This window comes from Copadichromis virginalis, linkage group LG3 (assembly GCF_057382275.1).
Source record: "Copadichromis virginalis isolate Kocher_CV1m ecotype Utaka linkage group LG3, C_Virginalis_male_GT1.1, whole genome shotgun sequence".
In the NCBI taxonomy this organism is placed as follows: domain Eukaryota; kingdom Metazoa; phylum Chordata; class Actinopteri; order Cichliformes; family Cichlidae; genus Copadichromis; species Copadichromis virginalis.
This window is the reverse complement of record NC_140620.1, coordinates 50473319-50490600: the sequence shown is the minus strand read 5'-3', so window position 1 is coordinate 50490600 and position 17282 is coordinate 50473319. Positions and strand designations below refer to the sequence as shown.

General features: G+C 43.2%; 1 protein-coding gene across 1 annotated transcript; it reads right to left on the bottom strand.

The window, feature by feature from the left end:
- Positions 1 to 442: 442 nt before the first annotated feature.
- Positions 443 to 16372, bottom strand: dok1b (docking protein 1b). The gene is made up of 5 exons (XM_085451556.1): positions 16028 to 16372; positions 4859 to 5179; positions 3665 to 3764; positions 3388 to 3560; positions 443 to 2750 (listed from the first exon to the last, which is right to left on the bottom strand). The coding sequence occupies exons 1-5, from the start codon at positions 16082 to 16084 to the stop codon at positions 1392 to 1394; spliced, it is 2010 nt and encodes a 669-aa protein (XP_085307682.1). The 5' UTR covers positions 16085 to 16372; the 3' UTR covers positions 443 to 1391.
- Between the last annotated feature and the right edge of the window lie 910 nt (positions 16373 to 17282).

The following is a 17282-nucleotide window of genomic DNA, read 5'->3' as shown; positions in this document are numbered from 1 at the left end:
TCAGAAGAAACCCTCACATCTTCCCATCTCGTGTGCCCGCCGTCCTCTTACGGTATCTCTCAGGAGTTAAAATGCACAGCGTGTCTGACACAAACCAGCCACCGTTTTAACTGTCACCAGAGCAACCGGACAACAGAATTAAAGCAGAGATGGAGAAAGGAAGGAAGAAAGTAAGAAAGGACGTCTTTGTGCTTCTCTTACTTTTTTTTTTTTTTTGAGGCTGGGCTTTAATGGTGTGATTAAGTGGCTGGAAACCGACAGAAACAACAAAAACAGAGCGTGGCAGCAGGAGAGAAGCGGAGGATGAGGTCAGACTGCGTCGCTGTCCTGTTTTGGTCCAGAACAGAAAAGTCTTTTAAGCGTCTGATTGGCTCCTGGCAGGACAAGGAGAGCGGGGTGGTAATCGAGAAACTTGTTTAAAGAAGTGACTTTGAAGAAATCGTTTAAATTTGTAGAGCCACTTTTATTATTAGTTATATTTACAGAGAGCACAGCTTTTTTGGACACATACACACACATACTTATTACACTGCGGAGGACTGATTAGTTTCATATTTAGTTTGTGAAAACACAGAAATATACAGGATTTTACCAAATGTTAAACTTGTGCAGGAAGTTGTGATTTAACGGCCACAAGATTGTTTCTGATTCTGAAGCCGTCTTAACAGTTCCACTTTTCAGGCTTCACTAAATCAGCTGCTTTTTTTTGTCCTTTTTTTTTTTTTAAACAGCAGCTCTTCCAGTGCGACCACATCTCATATTAGTGTCCTGGCCTGAAAAAATTCATCTTCCCACTTTGGTGAGATTTGAGAGAATATATCAGCCCGGAAAACACAAACAGAAAATGACTGGTTCCTTTTGGTGTGTCCCTCGTCTCACTGTCAAACAATGACTTGTGTCCGTCACGCATTTCAGAGAAACGGAGAAAGCAGCAGTGCAAAAAAACATGTTCTTCGGTCACTTCGCAGCCACAGCGGATGAGAAAAGAAGAGCCAAGCCACTCTCCCAGCGTCTTCAAGTCAAGCCCGTAAGCAGAGACTCTTGTTGGCACATCCATTCGGCTCCTTTATGTGTGCGTGTGTTCGTTCAAATGAAGTGGCTGGCTTTGACCACACTGTGGCTTGGGTACGCCAATTATGGGTTTGACCAGGCAAACACTCACTCTCTCTTTCTGGAACACACACTGCTATAGCTGCACAGCATGTTTCAAAAAATACAGCCATGTTGTGGTTTTCTCGTGACTGTGAGCTAATCCGCTGTCTCAAATCATTATTCCAGTCTGCCGCTGGAAGAAATGCGAAATGCACTCAGTCCTTTGGAAAAGCCCGCAGGCGCTGACCAAAAATTTGTCTTTCAGCGTCATCTTACCTCTTTGAAAAAAGCGATTCGTGTCAAATATCTCCCAGGTTGTCATAAATGATATCGGGTGCTCTCAGCCGTGCTTGTTGGTGCTGGCTGTACCACATAACAGTAGCTGGAGCCTTAGATTTTGATACTTTGCTGTACACCACTTTCCCCCTGTCTCCACTATCACCACCACCCCAAATGTTGTTGTTGTTGTTCACGTTATTGGCGGGACCTCCATGTTTTCCAGGGGGCAGAGGAACTGGCTCCTTACGAGTGAAACCACCCCTGCCTGGCTTGGGAGCGGTAAGGGGCTTGGGGAACCGCGGCGTCGGAGGCTGTGGCGTGCCACGGCCCTGGCCAAACTGGGGAGGGGATTGTCTCTGAGGCTGCTTCCCCTCCTGTCCTGATGGGGTCACCGTCTCCTCTTGTCTCCTCTGGCTGTGAGGCTCCGCGTGAGCTTTGTCATAAAAAAGCATTCCTAAGCTAGCGGGTATGCTTCCTTTTGCACGACCCTCTGGTTCGTCATATATGTGCTCCTGGGAAGAGGCGGGAGGTGACGGAGCTCCTTCTGCGTTACCTCCCGGGGGTCGCCTGCTATTGTTCACCGCCCGTCCTCCCCCTCGTCCTTTCCCTACACCCCCGTTTAGACTCAGTGCGTTCAGATCCATAGTGATCTGATCGTACACATGCGAGTACAGATCTGGGTGCTTCCTGTGGTTACTGCCTGACGGGTGATCCCCTTGGACGCCCGCTCCCACGGAATCGTCGCCTACTGGTCGTTGGCGTGGAGTGGGCACTGGAGCGGTGGCTGTGGATGGGCTGCTGGTTTGGTTCTGAGCCTTGATGCTGTCCACCGGGTCAGAATAGAGACAATCAGCGATTTGCAGAGGCAAACGGACTGAATCAGCTGGTTCAGAATAAAGGCCTGCGCTTTCATCAGATAAGGACACACCTTTGCCCACATGTCCTTTGGGAGACCGCGGAGGTGTCCCTGCACCTCCCAACATCCCTGGAGGCTCTGGTAAACTCCTCCCTTTAAGTCCCGTTCCACCTCCTTGCACCCGTCCTCCGTCTCCTCCGTCTCTCTTTCCGAGCACGCCGTCAGCCGAGCCTGGTTTGCTCCCGCCCGAATCCCCGTCGGCCTCGCGACTGCTGCAGCTGCTGCTGTCGCCGCTTCCCGTCGCCATGCTGGCAGAAGTGGTATTGCGGAGATGTTGAAGCGATGCTGAGCAGTCTGATTCAGAGTTCAAAGGGCTGCTGAGGCGGCGCTCTTCAGCTAGAGCTTTCTGTGACTGGATCGCCTGGTCGACCAGTATGAAGATCTCGTTCCCTTGTTTGGTCTCAAAGGTGAAGGTGCCAGGGCCTGAGTCGCACCGTCGGCCCGCCTCGAATGAAAACATGACCTGGAAAAAGAAGAGAAAAAAAAAAGGTTAATTGGGTTTCATCCAAAATTTAGAGTTAAGTGTGTCTGTTACAGAAGGGATTGAACAAATTTCAAAATGAAACAGAAGCAACAGAAGCTAGTCGCACAAGTCCCAGCACTTCCTTTTTCCAGTGAACTTCGCTTCATTTTCAAGTTTTCTGATTAGATCTGAATAATAAATTTACTTCCAAATTCTAACTGAGGCAGAAAGTTGAAAGTCATTATCTGTTTCCCTTCCAACCTGCACCAGCGATGGCATCAATACTTAAACATAAACATCACGAGTAGACAAACTAAACAGCCTCTTTTAAAGGTCATCTGCTAATTTTAAGTCCTGATCTTGAGCTTTAAAGCATCTAAGTGGCACAAAACAACCACAGAGAGTCGGACCTTAAATATATTTAGTAACGCTGAGGCTCAAACCACATATATACGCGCTGTCATTGTTTTCACTTCCTACGTATAATCAGTCGTGCGCCGTGCGTTTAAACTTAGGACAACACACATCCTTTCCAAGTTTGTCAGAGATCAACACGTTTTGATGACCTGAGGAGATTTTAGCCATTTCTCTGTTGCTCTGATCGTTTTTCTGCCTATCAGAGACATATCTCACTCACCCTGTCCCTGCCGTATCTCCTCAGCAGCTTGTAGGGCCACACCAGAACCTGCCTCTTGGTCTTTGGCTCCTTCAAGATCAAAACATCGCTTTCAGCTTTCAGCCAGTAGTTGCCCGCGAGCCCACAACGCTCTGAGGCCTCGGTCCGTTGAATGGTTACCCAGAACTCGTTCACTGCAACAAAATGAGAGCAATTTTTTTCATAAATCTTCTAGAAAATATCTGGCTGGATTAGATTAACCCCTGAGCCCAAAAGACTGGACTGCTTTGTGACTTACCCTCCTCTCTGGAGTAGTAGATGAGGTTCTCGGCCATCTGCAGGTCCTGGGGTCCTCCATTAGAGTCTACAGCACCGCTGGTACTGCTGCCACTTCCGCCCTGTTGGTCACATAAACACAACAGACAACCAGACACTGAATTAGGATACTCACAGCATGTACACATAAACATATGTAAGCTATGTGTTGCCGAGGGTTTCTTCCCTTTTAAAAGGGAGTTTTTTCTTCCTATTGTCGCCAAGTGCTTGGTCATAGTGAGTTGCTTGACTGTCTGGTTTTTCTCGTCTTATTGCAGGGTTTTTACCCAACAATGTAAAGCACCTTGAGGCGGCTATTGTTGTGATTTGGTGCTATATAAATAAAACGGAATTTCATAAAAACACAGCAGACGTGAAGGACCAAGTAAAAAGAGTGAGAAGAGAAAAGAGTAAAGCGTTAGAGAGGCTGAGTGTGCAGTCTTCCTCCTGGAAACTCCCTCTGGCTTCCTTTCTGCAAATATCTGCTACGTTCATGTTTGTGTATATGTGTGTAGGCGCTCACATGGTGCAAGCTGCGGCCTACATAGACACTCCAAGGGCATGTGGGAAAATCTGGAAGACTCACGCACAAACAAAAAGAAAAGTCCACATTGCAGTCGATACTGAATTGCACTAAATCCGCTTTTTCATTAAATTTGTGCAAATATTTGTCGTCACGTTTAGGCTTGTACACTACAGAGCAAAGAAGCTAGGTGCAAAGAAACATATTGTAGATACAACAAGAGATAAAGACATTAAACACACACACAGGAAGCCTTAAAAAACACACACACACATCCACCCTGGTATTAGTCACACACTGCAAACTCTGCTTCCTATAGCAAACCGAGCATCAGCCTACGGCGCTGAAAAATAAAGCCGGCAGAGAAGTGCGAAAATCGACAACTTTCTAACGTCCACATGAGGCTGGTTACTAAAGTGAGTCGGTCCCCCATAGGCGCCCATGCTAAAATGACCAAGTTCATTTAAGACAAATGAAACGTTTGAGGCCTGCAACAAAAAGGTGTTGGAGGCTAGGTGACTTCAAAGCCGCTTATAGGAATGACTGAGCTTTTGACTATAACACCTGTATGGTTAGTCAAGTCCAGTATTTTATTTGTATATTACTTAGTACTAATTAGCAGGTGTACAAGTCTTTAAAAACTATAAAAAATACCTGAAATGCAATGTCACACATGGTATCCATCCAATCCTTGGCAACGGCCTTTTCTGCTGAAAACACGTGCATCTTATCGTTTGTTTCCACACAAAACGCTGCCATGTTGTCTTTGGGGCAGCTCTCTGTCAGTGCAGGCAGGATGGAAATGCACTCGGACAAGCGAATGATCTTCTTGTCCAGCTTCCTGGTCTTCTCATTGGACCCGCCTACGGAGCCTCCGCCACCTCCACCTCCACCACCAGGAGCGTCGAAGAACTCGAGGCGGGCGATGCCATTTTGGCTGGCAGGGTAGAGGACGAACCAGTTCTTCTTCCATTTCTGTGGAAGTAACGAGAAAAATCATTAAACATTATTGTAGCTAAAACCGAGAGAAGCGTTTTAGCACCTTTCACCTGCTTATTTGCAGTGACAAAGAGGGAAGCTGCAGAGTACCCTCTGATAGAGTATGTCACAAAAAACTTGGTTGAAGGGTGTTTCTCACTTTTTTTTAATTTTCATTTACTGATGGTTATAAATGCTGACACAGAGACTGGGAAATATGGGTCTAAAATACTGACCCACTAATAAATCAGGTCAGCCAAAGAGCTGATTAGGCTGCTGTACACTCTGACCATGCATTTCTTGCATTAGTTGTGAAGACCAAATCAGTAGTAACAGGAAACTTTGACAAATATTGCCATGTGGACAGAAGCATGACTCCAAATGCAAATTGTCATCACTGCAAAACATGTGAGGAGGTTACACATTCTTAGGTTAGGTCATATTTCAAGTACAGGGTGTGTAATATTTACTTTCTTCTGAACATTTCTGTCGTAGTTTTTATTTTTTAAGTTTTACTGACATTGTTCACTTTGCAGTACAAGTCTTTAGAAACACAAGTTTGTTCCCACCCCCATTCTCTGCGGCCTGCTGGAGCGGGAGGGCTAGGTGGAGTTGGCCGTCCGACTGCGGTCTGGAGTGTGGGGCCTCCCTGCTGCTACGGAGTCGGGGCGGTCTGCCTCTCCCCACCGCAGGGAAAAGGGTAACACCACCTGGGTCTGGGTGCAGTTCCCCCCTCCAGGAGCAAGGGTACCTAGACCCGGTTTGTAGAGTACGCTTGGGGAGTGTGATCGTGTGTACAGCGTCTCTTTATGTCTGTCTCCACGTTGGTTGAGTGTGGAGTGAGTGCACATGAGAGCATGAGGGGGGGAATGGATGTTTGTGTCTGTGTGTGCCTGTATGTCTGTGTCTATATGTCAGGTTGGGTATCAGGCGCCACCTCTCTGGGGACATCTCAGGCCCTCCAAGGTTTGGAGGCCTATCTCCACCCACCACCACTTCCCCTGCCAGTGGCGGACTCCCTCAGGTGTCGGTGCGTTGGTGGTTCTTTGTGTCTGGGGGTGGGCGTCCAGGTACACACCGGCTCACTCCTTGGCGGCCGCTTATCGGGGCCTGGACCCTGGGGCTCGCTCGGGCCCCTTCGGGGGTGGGGTGCCCCCGGCCTCTCGGCCTGGGGCTCGGTCACTCAGGCACAGCTGGCGGCCGGCGGAGCTCACGGGCGCGTCACTGCAACTCCCCCTGGCTTCTGCTCCGCGGCTGCTGAGTGAACCCTCATCTGGGACTCTCCTCAGCTCTTACTGGGACAGTGGCGCGGCTGCCCCTCTATTGGTCTTCCTTGGTTTCTTGTGTTCTGGGGGCCTCTGGATGTCTGGAGTTTTGATCTCCTCCATACCTGCTTCACACCCTGGAGGACGGGGCTGTGGCCCCCCCACACTCCCTAGCAGATCGTTACATGGAGAAACCTTTGGAATACAAGCGCGCTGATCCACACAGGTATGCACACGGGTGTTCACTGCTCGTAGACCCAAATTACACCTTTCTTGGCTGCTACTTCGAAGCACATCTGTCCTGCGTGCTGCACAACAACATTGAATATTTAGTATTTACTGCTGTTTACACTTAGCTAGATTAATGCGATGGTGTTGTGTTTAGTATGTTGCTTTGTTTTTTGTTTTTTTTGTCTTTTTTTGCTTGTTTTCTATTCTTCTCTCAACAGGTGATCCAGGAGATTTTTATTTTTTTTCTCCCCCCCTTTCTCACTGTCCCTCTCCCCTTCTGTTTTTCCTTTCCTTCCTCTTTCTTTCTCCCTTTCCTATCTCTCACTCATGTCTGTCCCGTCTGTAACATCTGAAAATAAAATATAATAAATAATAAAAACAAAGATCGACCAAATGGACCAATACGGCAATGCCACGATGATCCATTTGGCAAAGTAAATCCATTGGGTATCCTTGTTGGTCTTCAGACAACAATTCTGATGGCTAAAGAACCAAATGGGACAGGCGAAAAAAAGAAAAGAAACACAAGTTTGTTTTTCATGTAGCGATCAGACAAGTAGGCTGAGTTTAAACTAAATCTGAAAGCTGCCTAAGTGGGTGGGACAGGCTGAAAGGATAGAAAAAGGTGAATTTGAATTGAAACACAAGATATGATTTACATTATGCTGTTAATGTCTGTCGAACGAGCTAAAAGTGTGTGGTTTGATCTGATAGCAGTAGAGGGGAACGCAAAATTGTCCACAAATGATTAAAAACTGATGAAGAGTAAAGTTAAGGTTCAGAAATTCTGAGTCAAAATGAGATTTCCAGGCTGTTCTGTTACTCTACCGCTCTGCTGTCTGAGGCTTAATGTAGGAGGCATGTGGTGATGACTCCAGTGCAGTTTAACTCAAATCTGTTGCACAAGCCATTGTTTCCTTTACATTCAATCAGCAGCAGTTGCAGACCTCAGCATTAGTCATCATTGCTCATACAGAAAAATTATCTTAAAAGCATTTACTCATCTTGAGTTTACACATAGATTAATTTAGTATATTAAGATTAATTTAGTATATTAAAATAATTCTATGAGTTTTTGAGGTTTAACAGTTAGTTCATTTTAAGCTAACTACTCCAGCTCTGACTGCATCTGTACATCACTTTAGTTTAAAAATTAACTAAAAATATCTCATTGAGGAGGTTTTGGGTTTACGTGTCTTCTGTGTAAAGAAATGTGCCTGCTTTATCTTTTATCTCCCGGGATAAAAAAAATGACCTGGACAAAATTTGGCAACAGGTTTATCATTTCTACCCCGAGGCCAGCGGTGAGGAAGCAACAGCTAACAATGATCTCTTCCTCCACAAACAAGGACAGCAGCAAACAACGTGGCACGCGATCCGACGCTGAACAATGAGAAGCTCGGCAGGTGTAAAAGAGCCCCGGCGTTCACTGCTGAAAATAGACATGAAGACATGTACGGCTGCATGTAGTCAATGCAGTGTAGACTAAAGTAGTGTTTGTCATGAAGCTGATAACTTATTTTATTTAGAAAATTCCTCCAAGCTTTTTACTCTTAAGTCATATGTGGACATTTCTCCTGAAAAAGATGTGTTTCCCCTTCAATCACTCAGCGAGGCCTGACAGCCAGACAGCTGAGTTTGTAACAGGAAGGTCAGGGGTAAAGTCCTTCGACCAGCAGGGAAAATCCAGCGAACAGAAGTAAATGAGAAATATGAATATTACAACGGCAGGAAAGGTTCTACTTCACTGATAAGAAGCGAAAACATTATTTAGTACGTCAGAAAATTAAAGCCCAAAGAACCTGAAAGCTGAGTGGAACAGCAGCCACAGCCCAGTGTGTGACTTTTGACATCGATTTAAAGGGTTAAAGCTTTTTAAAGAAAAGTGGTATTATGACATGATATATACAACTTAACAAAAATACTTTATCACGGCACATTCATTTGTCATGTTGGGAGACACACAAGGGTTAAAACCATTTACAGTGGCTTCATGCCATTCAGCTGTCTTCCATAGAAGTGTGAGAGTGAGTCAACGGGAATTATAACAGGATCCAGAAGCTAAAGAGATTCGAAGGAATTCAGCCAGCTTCTATTTTACTTACACCTGCTTTTCCTACTGACACATTAAAGACCTTTAAAGCTAAATCGCTATAGCTAGTTATTATTTATCGTTTCTCTTTCTAGTCTTCTCATATTCTGAGTGTCTTGACCAAGCAGCAAGTAGGAAAAACATAGTTTCCATTTGCCAAATATGTAATCAGCTCTATTCTGACGATAATTTAGCTTTATTTTGAACTTGTGTGGATTAGCAAACAAAGAAAAGGACTTGTTGGCTTGGACATCTCCTAGCTATCCAAAACCTGCTAAAACAGTTGGTATAGCATATCATATTGTCTTGAAATGAAACCAGTATAGTTTTACATGATATAAGTTTACGTTTATGTAGCATGCACAGATATGTCTGACACTAAGGGTAATAAAGGAGCTACTTTAACTAACTTCAACAAGAAAACTGCTTCAGCTGAAGGCGGAAACAACAAATTGAGGCAAAAAGTCACCATCAAGCACAAACAGGCTACGGAGGCATGCAAGGAGGAGATATAGAGCCAGCTGATGTGTGGGCCGAAGTAATTAACTCAACTGAACATCGCTGGAGCGCTTGCTAGCTGCACTCTATACGACAGGAAAAGCAAACGATGGATGGAAACTCCTGATGTGGTCACAGTGAGGAAAAGGAAGACTTAAATCAGCAGGTTAAAAAACTCGACCCGAGATATTTTTATTTTACTCTACATTTGACTTCTGTTGTGTCACTACTGTTGCTCCCCAACGCTGAAGCTTCTGTTACCTTGTTACAATAGATTCACGCTTTGAATTAGTTAGACAGCAGCTCACACAAGCTGGATGCCGTCCTTCACTTGATTTTGCTGCCTGCAAGCTGGGAACATCAATAAAACACTGTTAAATATTATTTTTCTTTATCGTCAGAAACATTTTAGTAAATTCCATTTAAATATTGTTATTTTATTATATTGTTATCATTTTGACTCTACAGAGCCCAGGCCAGCAGACTAGCCCAGCAGTCAGATTGATGTAAATCATGAAATACTCATTTGCATGTCAGCTAAGAAATTTGTCAACTCCAGCTTGTGGATTCTTTGGGATTCGTTGATTAGACTGTAATAGACAGTCTTTGGATGCTATACTTAAGGAAATGTAGTGGAAATGCTTGTTAGGACCAGTAAAAGCTCTCAAAGCGGTAGGTGCTGCATCTAAATATTTGTATATAACATACTGGCGAAGTACACTTAACTGTAACTGACAAATAAAGGACTAATAGGATAAAGAAGAAGAAATAAAATAGAGCACCTCATGTAAAATGAAGTACTTCCTAACTGTACGTCAGTAAATGCTCTGCCCGTATTTACTGTCAACCATCAGTACTGCCGTACTGAATAAGCCCTAACAGCTTTTTCATTATCATCCGCTGCATGAAAATCATCAACATGTGACTCAGTATGTAAAGGTGGAATTATGATATTTGCATGATGCTTCAGATACAGCTATAGCAACAGGGTTTGTGTATATCTACAACCTACAGGGTCCTTAGTTGGTCTTTCTGAGGTTTCCTGTAAAAGCTGAGCTGGATAACCTCTGAAGGCCTTGAGGTAAATGTGTTCATAATAAATGTCTTAATATCCCTGTCAAATGCAGCCATAAAAGAGGTCCCCGCGTTAAATAAGACAGCTTTACCAAAGTCCTTCACGCACACACACCGACACACACTGCAGCCTTTAAAATGAACTGCCAAAACAGACAGGAAATGTGTGGGATTGTCATTACTGAGGATCCTCTTTGCTTCCTTCATCTGAATCCTGGTCTGTGTCAGTGTATATATGTTTGCTTGTGTGTGTGTGTGGGTCTGTGTGAGAATGCCCAACTGTTTGCCGTGGACCATACAAGCGAATGCACACACGCAGACCGCGATCAGCCCTTCTTACAATGTGATGTAATTCAGTGGTATACATGAAAAGGATGTGAGACTTTAAAGCATGTGCGGGTGTGCGACTGTGTGTGCATTATGTCTGTCTGTGAAACAGCTGCTCCATATAAGGCAACCGGCCGTTATCAGCCGCTATTACACAGAGTGGAAATTATGCAAAAGAGATGTATTTGAGCGAAGGAGCGAAACTTCCTCAGTGATGTCCTGTCTGTTTGCAAGAGCTGGAAGAATCGAAGAGAAGCACATGGCCCATACTTCATGACTGACTACCACTTTAGGGTAGTATAAGAAATATAATAATATATAATAATAATAATATAATTCTTCTTCTTTCCTTCAGGTAGCTGTGCACTGAACATAATGGTGAAAAAAATAATGAATTTTGCACTTCTTACACATATTCAACTCTTTGTTTGTTTATATGCCACAGATTCCACTGTGTTTCCAGTCAGGATTACAAAACTTTGGGTTTCATTTGCTTGTCCTTCCAACTGTCATTACAATAAGTGTTTGCATACAGACAGATGCTTTCAGGCAGGTAGATATACATTTAACCAGTCTGTCGCTGCGTGAACACGTGATGCTCTTTGTCTGTAATAAACCAGTGTAATAACCCACTCCACCATCCTCTTACTGGCCACAGACAGACCTCAGTGGCACATGCAAGGCCAGTGTGTGTGTGTGTGTGTGTGTGTGTTTCTTTAAGCATAAAAGTTTGTCTGTATCATGCCGTGTGTTGTTGGTAATATGCACTAAAAGGAATCTGGTGGAAAACAGAGGGCTCTCTGTTTATGTGTGACTTTATGTAAAAGGTAGACAAACGAGGAGGACGTTTTATAAGAGAAAAGGAGATGGCCAACTGCTCTGACCACAGGTCTGCTGCCCTAACCTCAGTCCTCTGTGGTGTCTATAAACTCAAGCTTTTCTCAACTGTTTGCAGATTCTCTCGACCCAAAAACCAAACGTGAATCACAATGAGCTCAGATTTGAGTGAAACTAATGTGAGACAATAACATTTGAGCAAACCGCAATAACTGCCTGTTCGGTTCATTTACGCTTTCCGTTACTCGCTCCCAAACGATCTGCTGATTTGACTCAAATTATATTCGCGCTACTACACGGTGAGGCTGGTACCATTGTGCACACGCCGTATGGAAAAACAGCTATGTGTGGAGTGGAGATTTTAAGGGCAATAGTAATGTCTGTGAAATCAGGTAACACAGGTAAGAGGTCGCTCTCAGCGCCAACGCGGTTTTCAACAATGACGTCGTCGCAAAATGTGGAAGTTGAGGTCTAAGTTTAGCCAAATCGACCAGCAGATCCAATAGGAACAGGCACTCTGGCTACCGATTAATCCTCAGAGAAATTTTATGATCATCATTTGGTCTGTAAATGTCAAGAAATATTACAAGCAGTTAAAAAGATCAAACAGAAAATCTAAAGATCCTGGAACCAGTGGATTTGTTGGAATTGCTGCATAAAAAAGGACTTATTATTAACAAATTTCTGGTGACCAGTTAACTCATCATTATCTTAGCATTAACTATCAGATAAAACAACAACTCTCAAATACTTTCACTTCAAACCAACAAGTATTCCCTGGAAAGCTGGAAACATTGGATTTTTTTGGTCTGTGCTTCAATCCTTCGCATCAGCGATGACATGTTACTCAAGTCGCTCCTGACAGGGATGGCTACCAGCTTTCATGACAGCTCAACCATCACCAACGTGTGCAAACATGCGAATGAGGTCCTTATTAAGACGCTGAATGTTCAGTTCTGTTTCAGCGAGCACGTGCAGCATCGGCTTTACATTAACAAATGACAAATTCTGCGAAATGTGAAGACTTTCTGAAATCTATGTCTCGGAGGAAGTCTGTCAAATATGATAAATCATTTCCAGCCGCAAGAGTACCGAATTTCTGATGCGCAGAGTCAGAAAGTTAGACTGTTAGTAAACGCTAGCTTGAACTGGCCAAATATGTGCCACATTTGTGCGTGCCTAAATGTTCATACAGTAAACTGTTTAGCTTACTTTTATTACAAAATTAAAAAGCTTTACTGTAATATCGTAGTCCATGACAAAGTTCATTTATATGGTAGTTTTAGTCAAAAGACAAAAAGGGTAGTTCTGTTTTCAAGTATTCGTATTTTTAGGGGTGGTAACAATTCTGAAAACGTCACTGTGCTGTAACACGATACCTGTACAGAAGTATTAATGCTTACTGAAGCATGATGACCTGTTGACTAAAGGCGACAAAGGGGGGGAAAGTGCACCGGAAATAAATCAGTATAATGACGTTGAGCTTTTCTCTGTGTTCTAACCGAGTGATCGGGAGAGTGACAAAAGATTTTAGTTTGGGGGGGTTTTATGCCAAGATATGAACCAAACTCCCTGAAGTACTGTTGTGCCTGTAGATGTTGAATGGGAACGAGGACTTGATAAGAACAGGGAACGATAAGCACAATGACCCTACCCCAACATTAAAATGTACGCAAAGAAATTGCTCCCACTGTCTTCCAGTGTAAAGTGCAGTAAATGTTTTGTAAATTTCTCTAAAATTTACAGAACTAACACTTTAAAATACTCACAGTTACAGAGTTCGGTCCAAACATATCAGGTATTTGTAAAACCAGGAGGACATGAAAGTAAATCATTATGCAAAGAGGGGAAAATATCAAATCTAATGCATCGATGGGGATTTTCAATACTGCCATCATGATCCTTTGTACTATTCTTGCAGACTATTCAAGGAAAACTGCACACCTTCCTGTATGCTACTTCCACAAACTACAAATGATTTGTTGTTTCTTTTCCGAGAAATGTGATGTAGCTACTGAGGTGCTACCTGCAAATACAGACAATCTGACACACAAACCCATTAATCCACCGCGAGGACCTTCAGACATGAATCACTGTTGGATAAATGTAGTTGCCTCCGGGCATGTAATTCCACTTCATTCTGACACACCCCGTCTGTTCAAGTGGCAGCTAGCTCCTGGCTTTAGAGCTGCACCGTCATGCCCACACCTGCACTCTTTAAACTCAAAGCTTTGTGCAGCTCCAGCATGAAAGTGGACTGCAATCTGCAGGTCCAAGATTTATAAATCCAAATATTTATCTCAAACATGGTTTTCCAATAAACCATATTTACAGTGTACATAAAGGTGCATCACCCCAAATATTTGCCCTGTTTTACACCTCTGCATTGCTCAAATGTGCTTCTGATTGGTTAAAACAGAGCAATATGCCATATTTTGGATCCTATGAATACCGCTGTGACACAGAGTGGCATCAAAGGAAAAGCAGAAATATTTGTCTCGTGGGTAAGTTATAGAAGGATGATGCGCATTCTGGTTATCTTGCGGATGTGGGCTACTTCTGGTAAAGACTTGGCACTGATGATAAAATGAATGAATACCAAACAAAAATCATTGTGTGACCTATTTTGTTTCAACCAGATCAGCAAATGGGGCGCCATCGCAGTGCCATCACAGCATCTACAACACTGGTCAAACAAAAGTGCCCACAGTGGGCCAGATCTGCAGAGTTATCTCTAATTTAATTTTACCCATCACAAGGAGCCAGCCTGTGGAAGCAGCTGTTCTCTGTGAAGACGTTTTTTTCTGAAGTTGACAGAAAAAAACCCTCAGATGATAACAGGGGCTATCAGCATCTTTCAGCTTCAAACAAAATACTTTTGTTTGTTTGTTTGTTTGTTTGTTTCAATCCTTTATCTCTAGCACGTATTTACCATATAGGACAAAAACATTAACAAGTTAATTTAATCAGTGAAATAAACAGCTGATTAGATAATAGCTAAATATAAAATGCGGTCTACGGTCTACTTAATGTTTGACAAGAAGAACAGAGCGAAACAGAAACTTGGGTTGGACGCTGCCACTTCACTCTTAAGTCACATTTTCCGACCATACACGTGGGAACGTCCTACCCTGTCCACTGACAGCTCGAACGATTGCATAATTCACCCACCAAACCTCGCACTAGTTTCAACACTTTCAGATCAGCCAGCATTTTGCTTCCTGTTCTATTCTGCTCAATTTTGATACTTTCTTTATACCCTTCAGGGTACTTCTGGTCTTCGGTCCTCGACACTGTAAAAGACAACGCCTCACTTTTGAAAATGGAAAGATTTAGGTCTGATCACGCTCTATTGAAAACAGCCTATAAAAAGGCATTGAAACTATGTTTTGGGCGTATGAATATGCATTGTGAAGTGTTGATTCCAGGGCAGGAAATGGAGCCAGAATGTTTTGTTGGTCCATGTCATATGACCACAGAGAAACGGAGAGACAAAGACCCTCTTACAAATCTTAAAGAGTAACCCAGCTCCTATGCAGTGGTGCTCTGAGGCCGAGCGCTGACACCAGCATGCACACAAAAACACACAGGTAGCTGTGCTGCTTGTGTGTGGCTGCGAGACGACACAAAGTCTGCATGCTGACAGCGAGTTTAAATGGTGTAAACAGCAAGTACAGACAGCTGAGCTGAAGTGAAAGTAAAGACTGCCGTCTTTGTAGAAAATAGATTTGGTTTCCGACTCTACTTTAATGGTTTAACACACTTTTATCATGAGTTGTTGTGGAAAGTCACATAAAGCTTGTCACTAACACGCACACACAACCAAACTTCCCTTCCTGACAGTACTCGGGGAGCTTGAGTTCACTTTAGTTTCATGTGTTCTTGCATTTAGCCCAGAGATGAATTTGCATGCACACAGATGCACATCACCTTTACTCTAAACCACCACACCAAAAAAAGGCCAGATCACTGAAGGCACAGCCACTGACTTCCTCCTTCTGCAGGTACAGTAGCATTATCTTTGAAGCCACTGGCCTGTAATTGCACCAGTGCTCTGTTTACTTGCCACGAGGTACAAAAAAAACCCATCTGTCTGGTGGAGGTACAAAGTTAACATCACTTAGTTGTGATTTTTTAAAAATCAAAATATGACAACATAATGCTGTCACGAGCAGTTTTAGTGCCTCTTTCTTCCCCTAAAAGGCTTTATTTGCTTCTCAATAATGAGCAGCAGCTATCCACAAAACTGGCTGAGTATAGAGTGGAGTTTGTGTGGTTGCACGGATCTGTCATTCTTTTTAGTGACCCTGAATAAATTACATGGAATATTATCTGCTGAGATAAGAGAGAGAAGTTATGGCTTGTTTATTACAGGCTCTTATTAAAGTACCACCACTTCGTTTCATTTGCCTGTAATATAACACTGGCTGTGGCTACACGCACTTCCTTTATTTCTGTGAACGCAACATTTTATCAATAAAAGCAGCGTTTTTTCTTTTCTTTTCTATTCCTGGGTCTTACCTTTCCAAACTTTTGGTGTTGCACATAAAGCTGTCCCTCCTTAACGTGGGTGTCCATGCCCCCCAAAAACGCTAAAGCCCGCCGTCCTCCACAAAGATGAAACTGGACTTGAACTTGACAGAAGAAAATCACCTTTTTTTTTCTTCTTTCACCCCCTCAACAACTTCTCTCTTCTCTCACTTCCGCTCCACAGGCCTTAAACCGTGTTTATCGCGACGCTCGCGCGCATGTAACAGTGTCATGGTGATACTAGAAGAAGAAAAAGTTCCAAACTGTCACCGAGAAGTCCTCACAAACTTAATGTCCAAATGTTGTCGGTTGCTTTGACTATCTGTCGCTTCTCACTCCTCCTGTAGAAATGGACCAATGAAAAGCCGCGCTTATACGACAACGCGTCACTTCCGGGTATCGGTTTCACAATAAAAGCGCTGAATAATGTCTTTTGACTTCATGCGTATGGTTGCAAAAACCACAAGAGAAGTTTGCTGTAGTTGTGTGTAGCTTCTCCAGCGGGTGGAAAATGTTCCAAAGATATTTAGATAATTAAATATAGACAATTTATGTTGGTGGTGGGGGGAATTTTTTGTATTTGTTTTTTTTGTATTTGTTTGTTTTTGCACTTAAAAGTGTGGAAATTGTTTGAGAACAGCCTGCTGAACCCAGTTGTGTCCTTATCAGCTCCCCCCACTGCATTGCATCAAATATTTGTTGAATACTTCATTAGAAGTGTAAATGATTATTGTTTTTAAATTAAAACAGTTTTATTTTAGTATACACACGGCAAAGTAAAACAAACGAGCTGAACTCCTATGACAGTAGGCTTTACTGAAAATCTTGCTGTCATATCAGTTCACAATGTGCTTTATGTTGATCGTGAATTTGAAACCGACGAGTCTCCGGAATGGGGAAATGTTTATTCTAGGATCCTCTAAAAGTGATATCCACCAGCCCCCCAAAAAAGAAACTCTAGTCAGGAAATTTCACTTCTCAATTTATGAGCTTTCTCTGTAAAACATGGAAGATCAACATTACCCATGAAGAATCATTATTCATGGAAGTGTGAAAAACACGGGGAATATTTATACATGCTTTCTTACTTGGGGGAAAAAATGAGTTTTACTGTTAAACTGAGTTTTTTCGCCCGTAGCGCACGTTTATTTTGAAATAATAAGTAACAACCGGTATTGTATTAAATGCGTTATACTTGTCGCAACTCACTCCCTTCATCTGAAGGAGTGAGCAGCGTGGTACGCGC

What these genes read in the sequence shown, in the direction of transcription:
- dok1b (XM_085451556.1), bottom strand. Translation starts at nt 16,084, where the DNA reads ATGGACACCCACGTTAAGGAGGGACAGCTTTATGTGCAACACCAAAAG. An exon ending in TGTGTGACATTGCATTTCAG is followed by an intron (nt 3,765 to 4,858) that starts GTATTTTTTATA and finishes TGTGACCAACAG; the next exon opens with GGCGGAAGTGGCAGCAGTAC. An exon ending in GGAGATACGGCAGGGACAGG is followed by an intron (nt 2,751 to 3,387) that starts GTGAGTGAGATA and finishes TTCTTTTTCCAG; the next exon opens with GTCATGTTTTCATTCGAGGC.